This window comes from Anguilla rostrata, chromosome 4 (genome assembly GCF_018555375.3).
Source record: "Anguilla rostrata isolate EN2019 chromosome 4, ASM1855537v3, whole genome shotgun sequence".
NCBI classification, from domain to species: Eukaryota; Metazoa; Chordata; class Actinopteri; order Anguilliformes; family Anguillidae; genus Anguilla; species Anguilla rostrata.
In genome coordinates this window covers 34,168,450-34,184,678 of record NC_057936.1, presented here as the reverse complement: position 1 = coordinate 34,184,678, position 16,229 = coordinate 34,168,450, and the positions used below count along the sequence as shown (strand labels likewise).

Here is a 16,229-nt window from a genome sequence, read left to right as displayed (position 1 = left end):
GTCTAAAGAAAATGATCTCACAACGACAGCGCTGGTTCACATTTCATTTTATTTTTTCAATGGGTGAGAAACAGTCAGACAGACCACAGTACTACACTAATATTCTTTCCAAGGACCGTGTCCCTAAGCTAATCCATCCCAATTAATAGATGTGCTCCTAAATTATTGTTCCATTTAGAGCACGTCAATTTTCATGAGCAAATGCTCCTAAAAAGGAGCTATATATACAGCTATAGAGCCTTGCAGAAACAACGATTATTAAATAGAGTCATTAGAAGTAAATCCATTTCTGTACATCACGGCATCAGCTGACCAAGACTTTCAGGTTCCTTGATGTCCAAAAAGGTTTTTACCCATTACTGGAAATCGCCACAATTTACTACGTGCAACGGATGTGTGTGTAAATGGAGTGTGATCTTCAGTGGCAGTCGCAGTGGCCCAGTTACAGCCGCAGACCAAACTGCCAAATATAGCTGAAACTCCCACATTACAGGAGAGCCGGCAAAATGGCCGCACCCTGGAGGCCCATAATGGGCCTAATAAAGAGAAGAAAAACCTCCCGCTTCCCTCAGACCCCGGAATTAAGAGGGATTGATGCAGAGATACATCACGCAAATTGAAGTTCATTGCGTCTGCAGACGACGTCTCAGAATCCCGGAAAACAACGTTAAAGGGTTCAGGCATTATCCCCGCCGAGCAATTTGCGCAAAGTTCAGAAAATGACCTTTTTGGACCGGCAAATGAATATCAATGGCCACGCGGGGAAGCGCGGAGGCTGGGTAATGGACGAAACCCTGGCAGAACGACCTTCCACAATGACCCGCCCTGCCCTCCCAGAGAAAGCCAGGGCTGGCCGGAGGAGAGCCCCCATGGACGCCGCCCGCCCGTTTTCAAAGAGAGGATCGAGAGTTGCCCATCTCCGTGCCCGAGAGAACACGTAATCTGTTTATATTACGGTCCGCTCAAGACAAGGCCTCTGCATGGCTTTTAACATGTAATTGTACCTTCCATTAGAGCATGGCTGATACTGGCGTGCGATTGGCCTTTTACTGCATGTTCCTGAAGGCTAGCGGTGCCCCTCTGAAAACAATCCCGCAATCAAACGACCCTCAAAAGCCAGACCCCCCACACAGGCTGTTATTCACTATTCTATTCACTGTTATTCACGCAGGTCGTGCCGTCGTAGTTGCGTCGTAAAAACCGAAGGCCCGAAATCGCACAATAAAGGCGCGAATCAGGCAGACTTTGATAGGAAAAAGGCGGGAGTGAGGCGGGAGTTAATGAAAGGGCCGCTCTGAACAGTTTGGAGGAAATGAAGTCTCGTCGTTAACTGGAAATGAATTGTACTTTCCTGCCTGCGCGGCAGAACGGCGGGCTAATGAAAGCGCCTCGCTACCAGGATTACAGCGCCGGCTCCCCACTTTTAATAGAGTTCGCTAAACTCCATCGAATCATAATAAACCCCGGTCCCGGCACCCAGCGCGTCTGACGTTCAGGGATATCCAGTTACGCAGATCACCAGAAGTTAATTCGGCAGGCCGCGCCGGCGGCAGCACGGCGCGATGTTTGACTTCCCTTTTTCAAAAAAAAAAAATGTAAATCAATTAGGTGCTAAGAAACCGCGGGTTTGTCTTAAATAACCGCGATCGGAAATTTGGCAGAGCGAAGACACCCTAGCTGAAGGCAGATGGACGGACGCACCTCCCCACCGCCCGTTAGCACAGTTTACCCAGGAGGCCTCGGTCACCGGCTTACAGAACCCGGTGCCCGCGTCTCAGACAGGGGCAATTAGCGAAATCAAACTCCATCGCATTATAAGATCCCATCACTAATGGCCCCCAATCAGGCAATTAGGAAAATGCACCTCTAATAGCCTCGCATTAATTCATTTATAGAAGCCTGATTCCTTTTTTTGGAAACGCAAGCAACGGGATGAAAGCAATTGTGCCCCCCATTTTGGATTAGTTGAAATCCCAGTGCCAATAAGCCAATTAAATATCCACCGCGAACAAATGCACCGTGCTTAAATGGCACCAGCATTTCCCCCCGCAATCTAAAAGCAGTGCGGTCTCTCAGTCCCCTGTTATTTGATTAGGGCGGGCCTGCTAATTTCCTTGTGGGGGGAAACATTTCGGACCACCTCCGCGGCGTCCCCTCAGACTCTTTTGAGGGCTGCGAGATGTAAACATATAAACGGGCCCTTCGTGCGCCTCCATTGCTGGCGGGCCACGGAACAGAGGCCGCGAGGGAGGCGGAGCCTCGTGAAGTCGTTTAGCAAAAGCGGACCTCATGCCCGCTGCAGCCAGCGTACTGGGGCAGGCCAAGCCGTATGTACGTCAACAACAGACCGAGTCAAAACGGAGGGGGGAGAAAAACTGGGTCAAAAGTTGCAGAGCTAACCAAGTTCCAATGGGTGAGGGAAAAAAAAGAAACCTTTCCCCAGCATGCCAGATTTATTAGCTGGCGGTAATCAGCCAGCGCTGGTCAAGGCTATGCGTTTCAGCACCTAAGCAATAAAAGCAGGGGTAAATAAGAAAATAAGGAAATGGATTCTGACAGGGGAATAACTCCAAATTAATGGGAGCACTGTTGACTCAAAACTTTGAGCAGTTGCTAAGTAAAAAAAAAAAAAAAAAAACATAAAACAAATAAAGGGAATTCCTAACATTGCGTTCTCTGCGGAGAGGACCGGAGAAGGAGCCGCCAGGCGCGGGGTCCAGTCCCGAACCGCGAGCGAGGAGCTGTGATTCACGAGCGAGCAGACGGCATCACCCCCTCCCTGCCGCGGGACACGGTATTTACGAGAACGGGGCTAAACCGCGCGAAAAGGCTGACATTTAGGAGGTCCTCGCGCGTCGCCAGCAGCGACAGGTGACGCTTACGCAAGGAGCTCTCAGCTCCAGGGCCTCTCCGGTGACTGCTGGTGCCGCACGGCCGGCGGCTCTCCGCGTCGGCCTGACAAGCCCGCACACGCCGAACGCCAAGCACCTCCCGGCCGAGGCCTCTCCGCTTTGGTCTCGGGCTCCCACCTCCTCGCCATCCGCTCGGCGCTCGGCGGGCGCGACGTTCAGCTCGGTCTCGCTCGCCGTTCTCTAAAAAACCAGCGCGCGAGGGGCCGCCGCCTCTCTCTCTCTCCGGTCTGAACGCGGCCGCCCCGAGGTGCGCGGACGAGACGGAGCGGCAGACGACAGGAAGAGGCCCGGTGAAAACGTTTAGGAAGCGTGTCGGGAGGAATTAGCTGTCACCGCTGCAAAAGTTATTCAGTCTGCCGCCGCGCCATGCGTAAGTACGGTGTGTGGTCTGAACCAGCCCCAGGTCTCACAACAGCTCGTTTCTCATCGCTGCAGAGTGTTTTTTCTCCAAATAGGCCAAGGAAGGAGTGAGACGACATTTTAAAATATATATATGTATTTTTTTAAATGGCTCAATACGACTTCGGCGGTGGCATTTATTATTACTGATTAACTTGCATCTTCACGGTTTGAATCTCACACGGTGGAAGTAGCTGCACGCCTTGACTGGGCTTCCATTAAACATGCAGGGGAAAACTGATTATTATGCTGAGTGGATGCAAAAACTCTTTCCAGCGTGTCCCTATAGTTTACCATTCCGCCCGCTTTATAAAAACCCATCTTCCTCAAACTTGCTGCCGCCGACGCTTGAATGATTTATGGCAAAAAAGAACAAATATTCCTTTGAAAGAGCGTTTTCGTAATGCCTTCCCAGATTCCTATTGCAGGGATTTCAGATGTTCTCTCCCTAGCGTATGTGGTCAAATGCCAGCATATCTCCGATGCCACCATGCAGAACGAATGAGATTTGGACCCTTCTGCAAGACCCCAGGAGGACACTTGACAGTTTCCCAAAAATGAAATTCCCCCCCCCCCCCTTGAAGTCTTAGCAGCATTAGCTACACCAGTCACAATAACGGCAGCGATAGGGGCAGATACTCGCTGATGGATGTGAAAGTGTTTAGTCGATGTTGGAAAGGGCTGGATTCACACCCGCCAGACAGTGCGATATTAGGAAACGGAATGTGAATGAAAGGAGGGTAAGAGTCTGCTGTTGGCTCGAGGTTCGCTGGGCCAGGACGGTACCTTTCTTCAGCTGGATGTTCAGCCTCCTGCCGACCTTCTTGGTGTAGCCCGTCACGGGGGTGGTGCTGCGGCCTCTCTGCGGAGAGGGGGCGTGGCCGGGCGGGGTTTCGACCGGGGTGCTGGCGGAAGGCGGGGAGTAGAAGAGGCCCTGGTCCCCGGGAGGCCGCGGATTGGGCCTGGGCAGCGGGGGCGGGAGGGGCCCGGAGCGGGACATCCTCTGAGGGGTGTGGTCCAGCCCGCCCGTCAGGCTCCCGCGGTCGCTGGCCTGGGAGTCCGGGCTGAGGCGGCCCGCGGCGTAGGCCAGGTTGAGCTCCGCCTGGGTGAGGTGCTCGTACTCGGCCTGCTTGGACGCCGGCACCACGTGGAACAGGATGAGCGGCGAGCGCATGGCCTGCCGGAACATGTTCTGCGCTCTGGAGGAGGGGCGAGAACACAACACAAAACTCCGTTCAGTTAAGGGAGAAAAACCAGGAAGCGTCCTACCTTTCAGCTTGGCTGCCGTTTCTAACTGACGGTAGGGAACTACTATGGAAGCATCCCGTTCAAAAAGGTGAGAGAAGATGGAGGACGAACGTAATGTCTGCCAGTTTCCGACTGTGGCAGTTCCTAACTGACAGTTGGGAACCGCCACAGAAGCGTCCCATTTAAAAAGCAGGGAGAAGATGGAGGATGAACATAATGCCTGCCGGTCTCCGACTGCAATCACGCTACATTTTCATTATCGCGGAGCGTCCCGACGAAGCAGGGATACGCATTAGGCGACGAGAAAATGATTTTGAGAGTGTTAGCGCGCAAAGTTATGCGCGCTTACATTTCTGGAACGCGTTCAATTCTTCCCATTCAAACAGACTGCGAAATAATGAGATGCAATAATATGCAGTCAATTATAACCGTACAATTAGTTCCCTATTATGCGATAATTGTATTTTGATCATTGCGAAATTGCAGTGCTGACAGTGAAAAATGCAGAGTTGGATCAGCTGCCGTGCACATGCAGAAGGCTGCGCGCTAAATGACGACAAAGCGGATTTGTGAAGCTAACGGTAGCGCTACAGGTTTGCTAAATTTGTGCGGTAAAATCTTACATACTGTAAGTACAAGAAATTGGGCCTCATTCACAAAACCTTTCTTAAATTATTCTTACTTTTGTTGGAATTTACCACACATGTGCAGACCTTTGTTTTTGATCATATTTCAGGCGTGTGAATTTTATGCATAATCTCTTCATGTGATTAGCAAAAGGAAACAGCCACGAACAAATACAGATTTTTAAAACATTATGAATGTCGAAATGTTCTTGGAAACATTTTTACACACAGTTTGCGACCAAATGTGACCATACAAACATTATGTGAATGAGGCCCGTTCACTGTGCATTAGAGCAAAGTAGAAATTGAAAGGTGGAAATAAATTTTTTTTTTTTTTTTTAAATAACAAAAATGCTTATAACACTGATCTTAAAACGCTTTGGGTTTCAGCAGTTAGCAGGGAGACTGTCAGACCAAAAGAAAGCCACTTGCCATGCAGGAAGGTCAAAGGCCTTCCAGGAAATACGACACAAGCAACATTATGCGTGTCAACAGCAGTGCGTACCCTCCCCGTTGCCAAGCAGGTGATGTAGCTCTGAATCCTTCTGAATTAGTCATCGACAGTTACTAAGCAGCTTCCGCCATAATAAACATCACTTGATCTTGAGGCTTTACCTTCTATCACACGGTGGAGCACACTTTGGGAATTGGTCCTCATTCTTATGTTAATTTCCAAAATCAAGCAAACAGAAAACTATGGGATAACGAGCGGTGCGGCCACACTCCAGCAATCACGCGGCGCCGGGCTCTGATTGAATAATAAACGAGTGCATCAATGCATCATTACATTTACTTAGATTAACTGCCTCTAAATATTTATCCATGCAAAACAATCCAATAAGATTACACTATCGCTTTAAATTATCTTGGTGCGAGACACAACCAGGGAGAAAAAAAAATAAAAAATAAATTTTAAATCCTTTCTCCCCAACTTCCTAAGTATCTTGTCTCAGTACTTTCTCGCCTCCTGACAGTGTGAAGCAAACATGCAAGAGAAAAGATAGTTCTCTCGTGGCCTTCTTATTGTTTATTTCATTTTCTTTTTGCAAACATTCAAAAGGCCTTCTGTTAGCACAACAGCTTGGAGTTTCTTCCATGTTTACTCATTATAAAGTATTATCGGTTATAATCGTGATCGCACCCTTGTCCACAAGCTTAAGTTTGATGAGGACCAAATAGGCTGTATTTTCTGCTGTTAAGAAAACTCCACATATATTATAGCAATAAATAGGCTACATATATTTTATCAATAAGAAGACTGGACTTGTAATACAAAGGCGACCAAAGTGGTTGATACAGAGGTGCAAGGCCCCTTCTCTCAGACTGAGGTATATGAGGTCCCTTCTCTCAGACTGAGGTATATTAGTCCCTTCTCTCAGACTGAGGTATATAGCATCTTTTCTCTCTTAAAAATGAAATACAAGACCAATGATTAAAGTTACTCCGGAGGAAAGCATTACAATACGGCATTATTTTATTGCCTTTTCACAAACGAATCAATCCAACAAAACAGGGCAGAATAATAAACATTTTTTCTCAGTGCAGGGCATCCAGGACATGGACGTCCCACTTGCCAGGCTGCCTGGCCAAGGAGGCAAACCCTGCTGGACACATCTCACAGCTCCACCTCAGCGCACACACTCAGCCCCATGCAACATCCCACTGACGCACAGAATCCCGGCCCAGCTATAAACGGAAGCAGGTGACACTGAGCGACCTCGCCATTTCAGACTGAATCAGCACCCAGACAAGATATGATCTGTCTCTCTGTCCCGGTCTTCTCTTAAGGACATATGAAATAATAAGAAAACTGTGTGTGTGTGTGTGTGTGTGTGTGCCTGTGTGTGTGTGTGTGTGTGTGTGTGTGCGTGTGTTTGTCCACAGATGTGCCTGCACTGCTTGAGTGGCTTTGAGTAAATTGATAAGAACACCCAGTTACTGTTTGCTTCAAACCTTCATTGTGCTGTAGGAAATGAATGGCAACAACAAATCAATAGATCAAGGGACGGGAGGCTCCACGGCAGCGAGGTATACTCGGCTGCTCGCTGGAGGAATAAACCGCCCAATCAGAGGGTAACCACGGAGGAAAACACACCTCCAGCTCGCTTTAATGTGATTGAGACATGGCCTCTTTCAACAAACATCTGCCAAGTTAACTCGATAAGGAACCCTGCACATCTGTATTCATGCATTTGCATGCATGTTTCAGTTTTAATTCTGTGAAGGAAATGTGATCTCGGCATTTCAAAGCATGCAGCTCAGTAAATAAACAGAAGGAGTAGCAGTTCATGAGCAGCTACACCCTTCCCATGATTAATCAAATTAGTACACATGCAGATGAAGTTATGGCCCACAAAGACTATGTACTGATTCAACAAATATTGTGTCACTGACCCAGTACCCAACATTTTACATTTAACTGTACATATGCATGCATGTATTTATGTATATATGTGTTTATGTCTGAATGTATGAATGTGTGCATGTATGTATGTGTGTGTATGTATGCATGCATGCATGCCTGTATGTATGTATTTATGCATGTACTTATTATTTAAACTTTTTTTCCAGAGTTCTTCATTTGTAGAATGATTCAATTGTTTTTGTCAAACTGAATCATACATGTTGCTATGTCTCCTAGTACCTTATTAAAAGAGAGACAGGAGCTGCTGGGTGGCTCTTTCGGGTTCCTGCATGGTGCATTAACGAGCCTCACGGCCTCAGATCAAATCTGGACCGTGCCAGTGCTGACTGTGCCGGTAGCACCGTAGGGCGAAGCGAAGCTGCCGATTGTGTCACCCCGGGGTACAGGAGGGTTCAGTCAGTCAGGGGTCTGTACTTCATCACTGTAGTGGCCCCTACTGGTCGATCGGGGAGCCCGTACACTGCATGCTAAAGCCGCGTAGGGGAGGTCTTCCTCCGACTCCACTCTGCGCAAGCTCAGCTGCAGTCTGCGGCGTAGCGAAAAGTAGCACGCGTTTCGGAGGAGTTTACACTCTCCCCAGTCGGCTGCGGGGTTTGCGTGGGGTTGGCAGCTGCCGGCTCAGATGGAGAAATTACAAATTAGGCCGGGAATCGGATACACGCAGCCCTAGGTAGGGTGCCAAATTCATTAAAAAAAAGAGGGGAGGAGTGATACTCTCGCTGCAGGATCAAGAGATGGATGGGCAGAGGACCGCGAGAGAGAATAAACGAAAATGAAAATGAGAGAGGGAGGGAGAGAACAGAGCACCAGCGGGCGGGGAAGGCTTACTGCTCGAATCGGATGTTGCGCAGATCCCCGTTGTTAATCCGGACGATGCAGTCGTTCTCCTGGAACAGGCCCTCCTGCTCGGCCTTGCCTCCCTTCTCCAGGCGCTTCACTAACAGGCCCAGGGTCCTGAAACGTTCAGATCAGACGTTAGCGCCGCCACCCGCGCAGCCCCGTCACGCTAGCGGCGCCGCGGCGCTAATCAGCCCGGGCCCTCCTGCTTCGTCTGCGGAAACGGCTTTCGCGCGTCCTTACGAGAGGGGGAAACAAAAAAACTGGAAAATGTTACAAGCATCGAGTCAGCGGATGGGGGGTGAGATGGGTGGAGAGGCACGAGGGTGGAGAGAGGGAGAGGCGCTCGCTCGCTGCGCCCGACGCCGCACGCGCGTTTTTCCGGCTGGCCTGAGCGCGTGGAGCCCGTCTGGGTACCTGGCTGAGGGAGACGATCCGCAGTGGATTAGTCTGGGCCGATAGCTACACTCCGTTTCCATAACCCCAAATCGACAGCGCAAAGCGGCCGCGGCTCGGAGCTTCGGCTCGGGGAGCGTGACACGCTCCGACGCGCGGGATTTCTCGAAGACGCCGCCCCGTCAAATTTCCCACTTTTCGCGGCCGTCAGCCGTGAAGGACGCCGGCGAGGTAATCCGGGCCCGCGGAGCGATCATCCCAAAGCGGCGGAAAAGCCCGCCGCCGTTTTGACAAGCTCGAAAACGCGAGCAGACAGCGCGGCGGTATAAATAGCAGCGGAGTTTCTGAGCGCCAAACGAGCATCGCATCCAAATTCCAGACCTTTGCAGTCAAACAGGCAAAAAAACAAAAAAACAAAACAAATGAGGGTTAACATCAGGCTGGGATCTGGGGAAGACACACACAAACACAGAAATCTTTTGTGCAAGAGAAAGAAAATAAATAAATAAATAAACGCATATAAATAAATAAACTATATTTGCGGTTTTTGCCGACGGGCACACTCATGACACATCAATTCTCCCAGCCGCATCTGCTGGGAGATCACACGCCTCCACAAGAAACAAAAAGGCACAGTGTGCAATTCCACATTCAAATCACTATTAAGGAATGGTAAAAAAGTTGCTCCACTGAATGTTGATGAAGGCAAAAAAAACAAAAAATATGCCATTATATGCACTTCAGAGACTCTCCCACTGCTCATGCAAATGCGGAGAGCTATTATTTGGGCCAAAAAAGATGAGTGTTCCGGAGTCGTTTCGGTATCCAGCGCTGGCCGGAGTTTCGGCCAAATGAGGTACGCTTGCTTCAGTTCATTAGATCAGCCCCCCGCCTCATTGGGAACTCAGTCCACACTCCCAGCGAATCACAGAGCTGGAAGCGGCGTGCAGAGGAGCGCTTCTGACGGGCCCTGGGAGCCGTGCGAGCGCGAGAACGGCGTGTAATTACAACCGAGCCACTGCTACACGCGAGATCACACTTCAGCTTTAAAACGGCGGACCGGGTGCGAACGGAGGGGAGGGAGAAACGGAAAAAAAACGCCCCCCAAAACTGGAAAAGGGAAAATCCTCTCGCGACGATCCGATCTCCTCGCGGCTGAAACGTTCGCACGCCACTGCGATTACGAAGATGGCGTGATGACGGCCTGCTTCCCAATTACCCGGAGCGTTTGCCGTAAGCCATATCCAGCGCCCGCCCAGCTGACACAGAACGTTCCCGCGATGCTACTGGAACGTGCAGTCGATGCTATGACATTGCAGCTACGTGGCAGCAGAACGTTTCGTGCTAGCTGGGAGCTAACGTGCTCGCTCAGGTGACTCCCACCTCCGCGGGTCTCGCTGGGCTTGGCCGCAGGACACGCAGCTGCGCGCTGGGTGGACAGGGGAAGGCGTGTTCGGGTAGCCTGTATGGGTGGACAGGGGAAGGCGTGTTCGGGTAGCCTGTATGGGTGGACAGGGGAAGGCGTGTTTGGGTAGCCTGTACGGACGGACAGGGGAAGGCGTGTTTGGGTAGCCTGTACGGGTGGACAGGGGAAGGCGTGTTCGGGTAGCCTGTATGGGTGGACAGGGGAAGGCGTGTTTGGGTAGCCTGTACGGGCGGACAGGGGAAGACGTGTTTGGGTAGCCTGTACGGGGGGACAGGGGAAGGCGTGTTCGGGTAGCCTGTATGGGCGGACAGGGGAAGGCGTGTTTGGGTAGCCTGTACGGTCGGACAGGGGAAGGCGTGTTTGGGTAGCCTGTACGGGGGGACAGGGGAAGACGTGTTTGGGTAGCCTGTACGGGGGACAGGGGAAGGCGTGTTTGGGTAGCCTGTATGGGGGACAGGGGAAGACGTGTTTGGGTAGCCTGTACGGTGGACAGGGGAAGGCGTGTTTGGGTAGCCTGTACGGGGGACAGGGAAGACGTGTTTGGGTAGCCTGTACGGGGGACAGGGGAAGGCGTGTTTGGGTAGCCTGTAGGGGGACAGGGGAAGACGTGTTTGGGTAGCCACGCGGGGGACAGGGGAAGGCGTGTTTGGGTAGCCTGTACGGGCGGACAGGGGAAGGCGTGTTTGGGTAGCCTGTACGGGCGGACAGGGGAAGGCGTGTTTGGGTAGCCTGTACGGGCGGACAGGGGAAGGCGTGTTTGGGTAGCCTGTACGGGCGGACAGGGGAAGGCGTGTTCGGGTAGCCTGTACGGGGGGACAGGGGAAGGCGTGTTCGGGTAGCCTGTGTGTGACGCACTGAACCCGCGGCGGCGGCTCCGCCGGCGTGAGCAATAGCGCAGTAGGCGCAGCGCGAGAGAGACCACCTGTTCACATCTATTGACTTTAATTGAATAATAATGTAATCAGGATCCACTTACGCACCGCAATTATGTCGGCGGCTTGTTTACTGTCCACACCCGACGCGGGATGAAATCTCATTATTAAAATAACGCTGCTGTTGCACCTCCCCCCCCCCCTCTCTCACTCTGTCTCTCTTCCTTTCTCTCACTCCCTCTGCCTCCCTCACTCTCTCTCACGCTCACACTCTCTCTCCCTCACCCCCCCCCAGCTCTTAGGTGACACAGATGGAGCAGAGGTCTCTGAAAGCACATCATCACTCAGCCCATTGACCCCGCGCCCCTCATCAAGTCCGTAATGAGAGGCAGACCCGTCTCTCATCTCGGAGAAAGTGGTGATGAAGTTACCGCTTTAATTACTCGCTTTTTTTGCGCGGGGATAATTGTCGCAAAGCTGACTCCGATAATCCTTAAACTACTTAAACTTAAACTACAGGAAGCAGAAGAGCAGAAAAGTTAACTTTTCTCAGCAGGCGTATTCTAATGAGCCCTTCGCGTCGTCCCAGCCCAGGCCCGTGGAAAAAAAAAACAAAGAAGTCAAGGTGACTCCTGCCCTATCGACGCACAGCAGACCTGATCTGCATAAGCCTGGCCCCCCTGGCTCTGTCTCCACGGAGAGCCGGGCGCGATTGGCCACGCCCTCCTCGGAGTCCCCGAGCGCGAGGGCCCCGTTCTCGGGCGCGTGCGTTCGCACCCCGGTCCCGGCGCTCCGCGGCGCCCCGGCCTTCTCCTGGTGGTTTAATTCGACTTGGCACGCCCGCCGCCGCCGCGCGGCTCCTGCCTCAGACTGATAAAGTCCAAAGGAGCAGGAGAGGGAGACGGGGATTCTCACCGTTCGGCCCCCCGGGGGGACGCTAGCGCCGGGAAGCCAGCCCGTCTGGGGAGGGAGGGGGGCGGGGGTGCGCATTCTTCCACAGATACGGGAAATAATGCATTAGCCCAAACCCGTGGGGTCGGAAATAGCCTTTCGGGAAAAAAAAGTTTATTCAGAAGTGAGCGCGTGTCGAATGGCTACAGTTTTATTAAATTTTAATGTCCACCCATTGACAGCACGCCTCACTGACTGCGACGCTTTCCAATGCTTCAGTTACTCGTTTTGATTCAGAGCTGTTTTGTCTGGGCGCGCTCGATGCCCTTTGAGAAAGGCCTTAAGTATTTATAGTTAGGCTTGTTGGTTCAAAACGTGTCAAGACTGAAGATCACAATAACACAAATGGCATTTCATTAAAGATGAACTAATAAAATGAGGCCATATTTTTCCTCTCAAACGCATCTTTTACTCACCAGCATTTTTTCCCCCCACTCATACTGAATATTTTCTGCCCTTGGACTGTGTAATCCTGTTGCCAAGTGACCCGTGTTATAAACTAGCTTTTAGTATGATTACGCTTGCCAGGTCCAACCTTTTTAATAACTGTAAACTCTTGATATATGTCACGGCGAAGCCCTCGTCCTCCTCAGTGCTCACGGGGGCGGGGGGTGGGGGGCGGGGGATGGGGGGAATGCAGTGACTGAGGCCTGCGAGCTGTCGCACCCGCTCCCCCCGCTCCCCCCGTCACCTTCACTTCAGAGTGTCACCTTCGCGCGGGTCGGCGAGCGTCGCGACACGGGGGGCGGTGAAATACGCGGCGCCTGACCCCCATAAACCCCCCCGCGAGCGAAGTGACCCCCGCCGCTCCGAGCCCCGGAGCCGATTTCATTTTTATTTCCTCTCGATGGATCTCCCCCTCCCCCCCCCGGCCGTAAAATACGAGCGGGTGTCACGGACGGCCCCCGCGGCAGCGTGTTTCATTACTGGAGGTGCGTACGGAGGGAGGAAGGGGGTTAAGGAGGAAGAATGAAGTTTCCTGTTTCTTTAAAAAAAGGACCTTGAGGACCGCGGGGACTGATTGAACAGAAAAGCCGCGGCGGGGGGGGGGGGAGGGGCAAGACGCCGGGCGGCGGGATCGGCGGGGCGGAGAGGGACGCGGAAGACGCGGCCGGAGCGGCGGGGTCACGCTACGCGCTGATTGGCCGGTAGCGGCGGCGGCGGCGGCGGCTTTACCTTCGATCCAGCGCACTGAAAGGCACTACGTGGATCCCCAGGGGGCCGCCGTCGTTGGAGACTTCGACCAGCTTTACAATGTCGCTGCGGGACAATGGTGAGTGAGGCCGGGTGAGAGTGAGGTCAGCGCACGTGCAAAACACAAACAGAATGGAGAAGGCAACCGAGACAAAATGAAAATTAAAATGAAGTGACGCACATCTATGCCCAGGGGCAGGGCTAGGCTAACTCCATTCTGAAGACACCAGGACGGGCCTTGTTTTTAAATAAAGATCTGTACGAAAGAATATGTACGAAAAATACAGAAATTTTAAACAAGTGGTTCCCAAACTGTGATCTAAACCAGTGGTTCCTGGAGATCTACGGTCCTGTAGGTCTTCATTTCAGCCTTAACTTGGCACACCTGATTCTCCTAATTAGCAGCTCAACGAGATCTCTAGGTGTTGATTGAAATGTGCTTTGTTTCGGCTGGAGTGAAAACCTACAGGATGGCAGATCTCCAGGAAGATCGTTGGGAGCCACTGTTTTAGACTATGTATCCAAATATAAAGTTTAGATGATGTATCCAAATTTAGACTATACATCTAAACACAAAAAAAAATTAAGCATATTTCTAAATATAGAGCTGAATTAAGTGGTGTGGATGGGGTTCCTGTCCTGGCAGACTAGGATGCAGTAGCCTGACCCTGGCCCAGCATTAGCAGACTGAACATACTGTACCTGCAGATGAGGCTGAGGGCATGAGGGAGGGGTCAATGGAGGAAACAGAAGAGACAAAGCAGGACGTTAATGGCGCTATGAGAATGGAGGCGCTCAGAGCAGCACTGGCAGCAGGTGCCCATGCAGCGACCGTGAGCCCAGTTCACACAGGGAAACGATTATGAGGTGACCGGGAAGGGGAGGTTGGTTCAAAAAGATTTTCTCCGAACTTTCACAGGTTTGTCTCCCAGACCCTTTTGGAAAGAATTTCCCATAATTAAACATAATTTACTTGTCAAGATTACAAGTTGGCCGTTAGTCAAGTGAAACCAAGTGATTAAGGATTGCGAAGACTGAGGCTCATGCCATTGGGGTTGTGTTTGTACCCACATACAGGAGAGAGGCAGGCTACAGCATGTGAAGTGCAACTATCTGTCATTCAGGAAGTGAACACCAGGTCTGCTGAAGAGGAGCAAGCTTGAGCACTGATCCCCAGGGGAACGGGACACGTCTGATTGGCCGGCCAGGGAGAGCGCGGTGGGAACTTACTCCAGACACACCACGGGGTTGTGCTCCAACGAAGAGTCGTCACGGCCAACCGGCTCGATCCTGCCGTTCTCTTCCTCCCTCTCCTCCTCCTCCTCCTCCTCCTGCGGGACACAAGGACACACGGGACGCGTCGTCAGCAAGCTCCGCCCCCTGGGACCCTCCCCCCACCGCCTGCTTCAGTTCCCCCTGACCCACCGCAGGGGAAATGGCGTAAAAAAAAGGGGCCCGCTTTAAAATCGGGGCAGTTCACTTATTCCTATTATTGCAATTGATTAGCTTTGCAGACACTCTTAATACCCAGGGTTTGAACCCGCAAGCCCTTGAGAAACATGGCCAGCTGCCTTAGAAACAGCATTGTGCGGCCGCCGTCTTACCGCCAGAACGGCCCGGGCCTCGCCAGAGAGCAGGCGTGTGATCGATCGCTGGCGCAGATCAATCAGCCTTAGCCGGGCTGTCCCGATCGCCCAGGTCCCCCCCTCACTGTAATTTTACAAAGTGAGCCACTCACCTGGGCTCATTCGTTTCCATCACGGCATTCATTCGGCCTCCTCTCCTTCCCGCTTTCACTCTCCCTTACCCGTTAGCGCTTAGCGACCGCGTGCTAACGTGCTCCGCACCGCCCCCCTCCCTGCCCCCGACCCCGTCCGCGGGAGACAAAGCGACGCCGCGCGAAAGCTCCGCGGGCCCACGGCAGCCAATACCGTCGAACCCAAAATGACCAGACAGGCGTTGATTAGGGCATAACGGCGATCCGCTCACTCCTGCCACAGTAAGATCAAAAGCAGCAGCGGATAGAGAGAGAAATAGTAACCGCATTAACTCAACGCAACCAACAAATAGAAACTGCGGGGACGTGCCACGGCCGTCCATATTTCACCGGGGACAGGTGAATGTTAATCAGCAATCCGATACGAGCCACTGCCGCCCGCCCCTCAATTACGTGGACGTGGAGTCAGTGTCTAGACAGCCGGCGATCGTCTGTTCTGCGGGGGGAGGTCTGGTGCGGTTTGTAACCGGTTGTTATTAATATGCTGCCTGCCTCAACCTCCAGCTTCCCATTTTCCCGAAATGTCAAGCACATCTAAATAACCGCTCTCGCGTTTTTCATGGAAATTCATTCAGCCCTTTCAGACTGTGAACCCGCTCTGACATGCAAGGTGGTGCCAGAAGACACAGCAAAGGTGAGCCAGAATAACAGGGTCATGAAATTTTCATGACGGTACCTGCAGCAGACGGATGCACGTGTGCGCACACACCCACACACACGCACACACCCACACACACACACACGTGCGCACACACACAGACACACATACGCTCACACACAGACACACACGTGCGCACACACACACACACACATACGCTCACACACAGACACACACATACGCTCACACACGGACACACAGACATACACACATACACACTCACACATACACACAGACATGCACACGCACACACACAGACACACACACACACACACACACACACACAACACACACTCACACATGTCAGTGAAAATGAGTTGATTGCTCCCATGTCTGAATAAGCTATATGGATGCAGTGTTAATTGGATGTCACTTGGGGGTCTCAGGTGGTACAACGCCCAACACCTTGGTGTGCTTTCAGGTCCGTTGGGAATGCAGCGCGTCAAGAGGAACAATGGGGAAGGGCTTCTTTTTATTTTTTTTTTCATGGCGTGAAGATTCAAAAAGT

The 16,229-nt window shown here is 51.9% G+C and overlaps 1 protein-coding gene across 7 annotated transcripts in view; it reads right to left on the bottom strand.

The window, feature by feature from the left end:
- pard3aa (par-3 family cell polarity regulator alpha, a) overlaps nucleotides 1–16,229 on the bottom strand; it is a 383,309-nt gene that overhangs the window by 179,054 nt on the left and 188,026 nt on the right. For 4 of the 7 annotated variants that reach the window (XM_064332355.1, XM_064332352.1, XM_064332356.1 and 1 more), the window contains exons 6-9: nucleotides 14,517–14,617; nucleotides 13,269–13,352; nucleotides 8,439–8,564; nucleotides 4,098–4,510 (exon numbers count right to left, since the gene is read on the bottom strand). In XM_064332355.1, the coding sequence (XP_064188425.1) occupies nucleotides 4,098–4,510; nucleotides 8,439–8,564; nucleotides 13,269–13,352; nucleotides 14,517–14,617 (724 nt within the window). The remainder of the gene's footprint in view (nucleotides 1–4,097; nucleotides 4,511–8,438; nucleotides 8,565–13,268; nucleotides 13,353–14,516; nucleotides 14,618–16,229) is intronic. The other 3 variants (XM_064332358.1, XM_064332353.1, XM_064332354.1) reach the window with 2 other exon arrangements.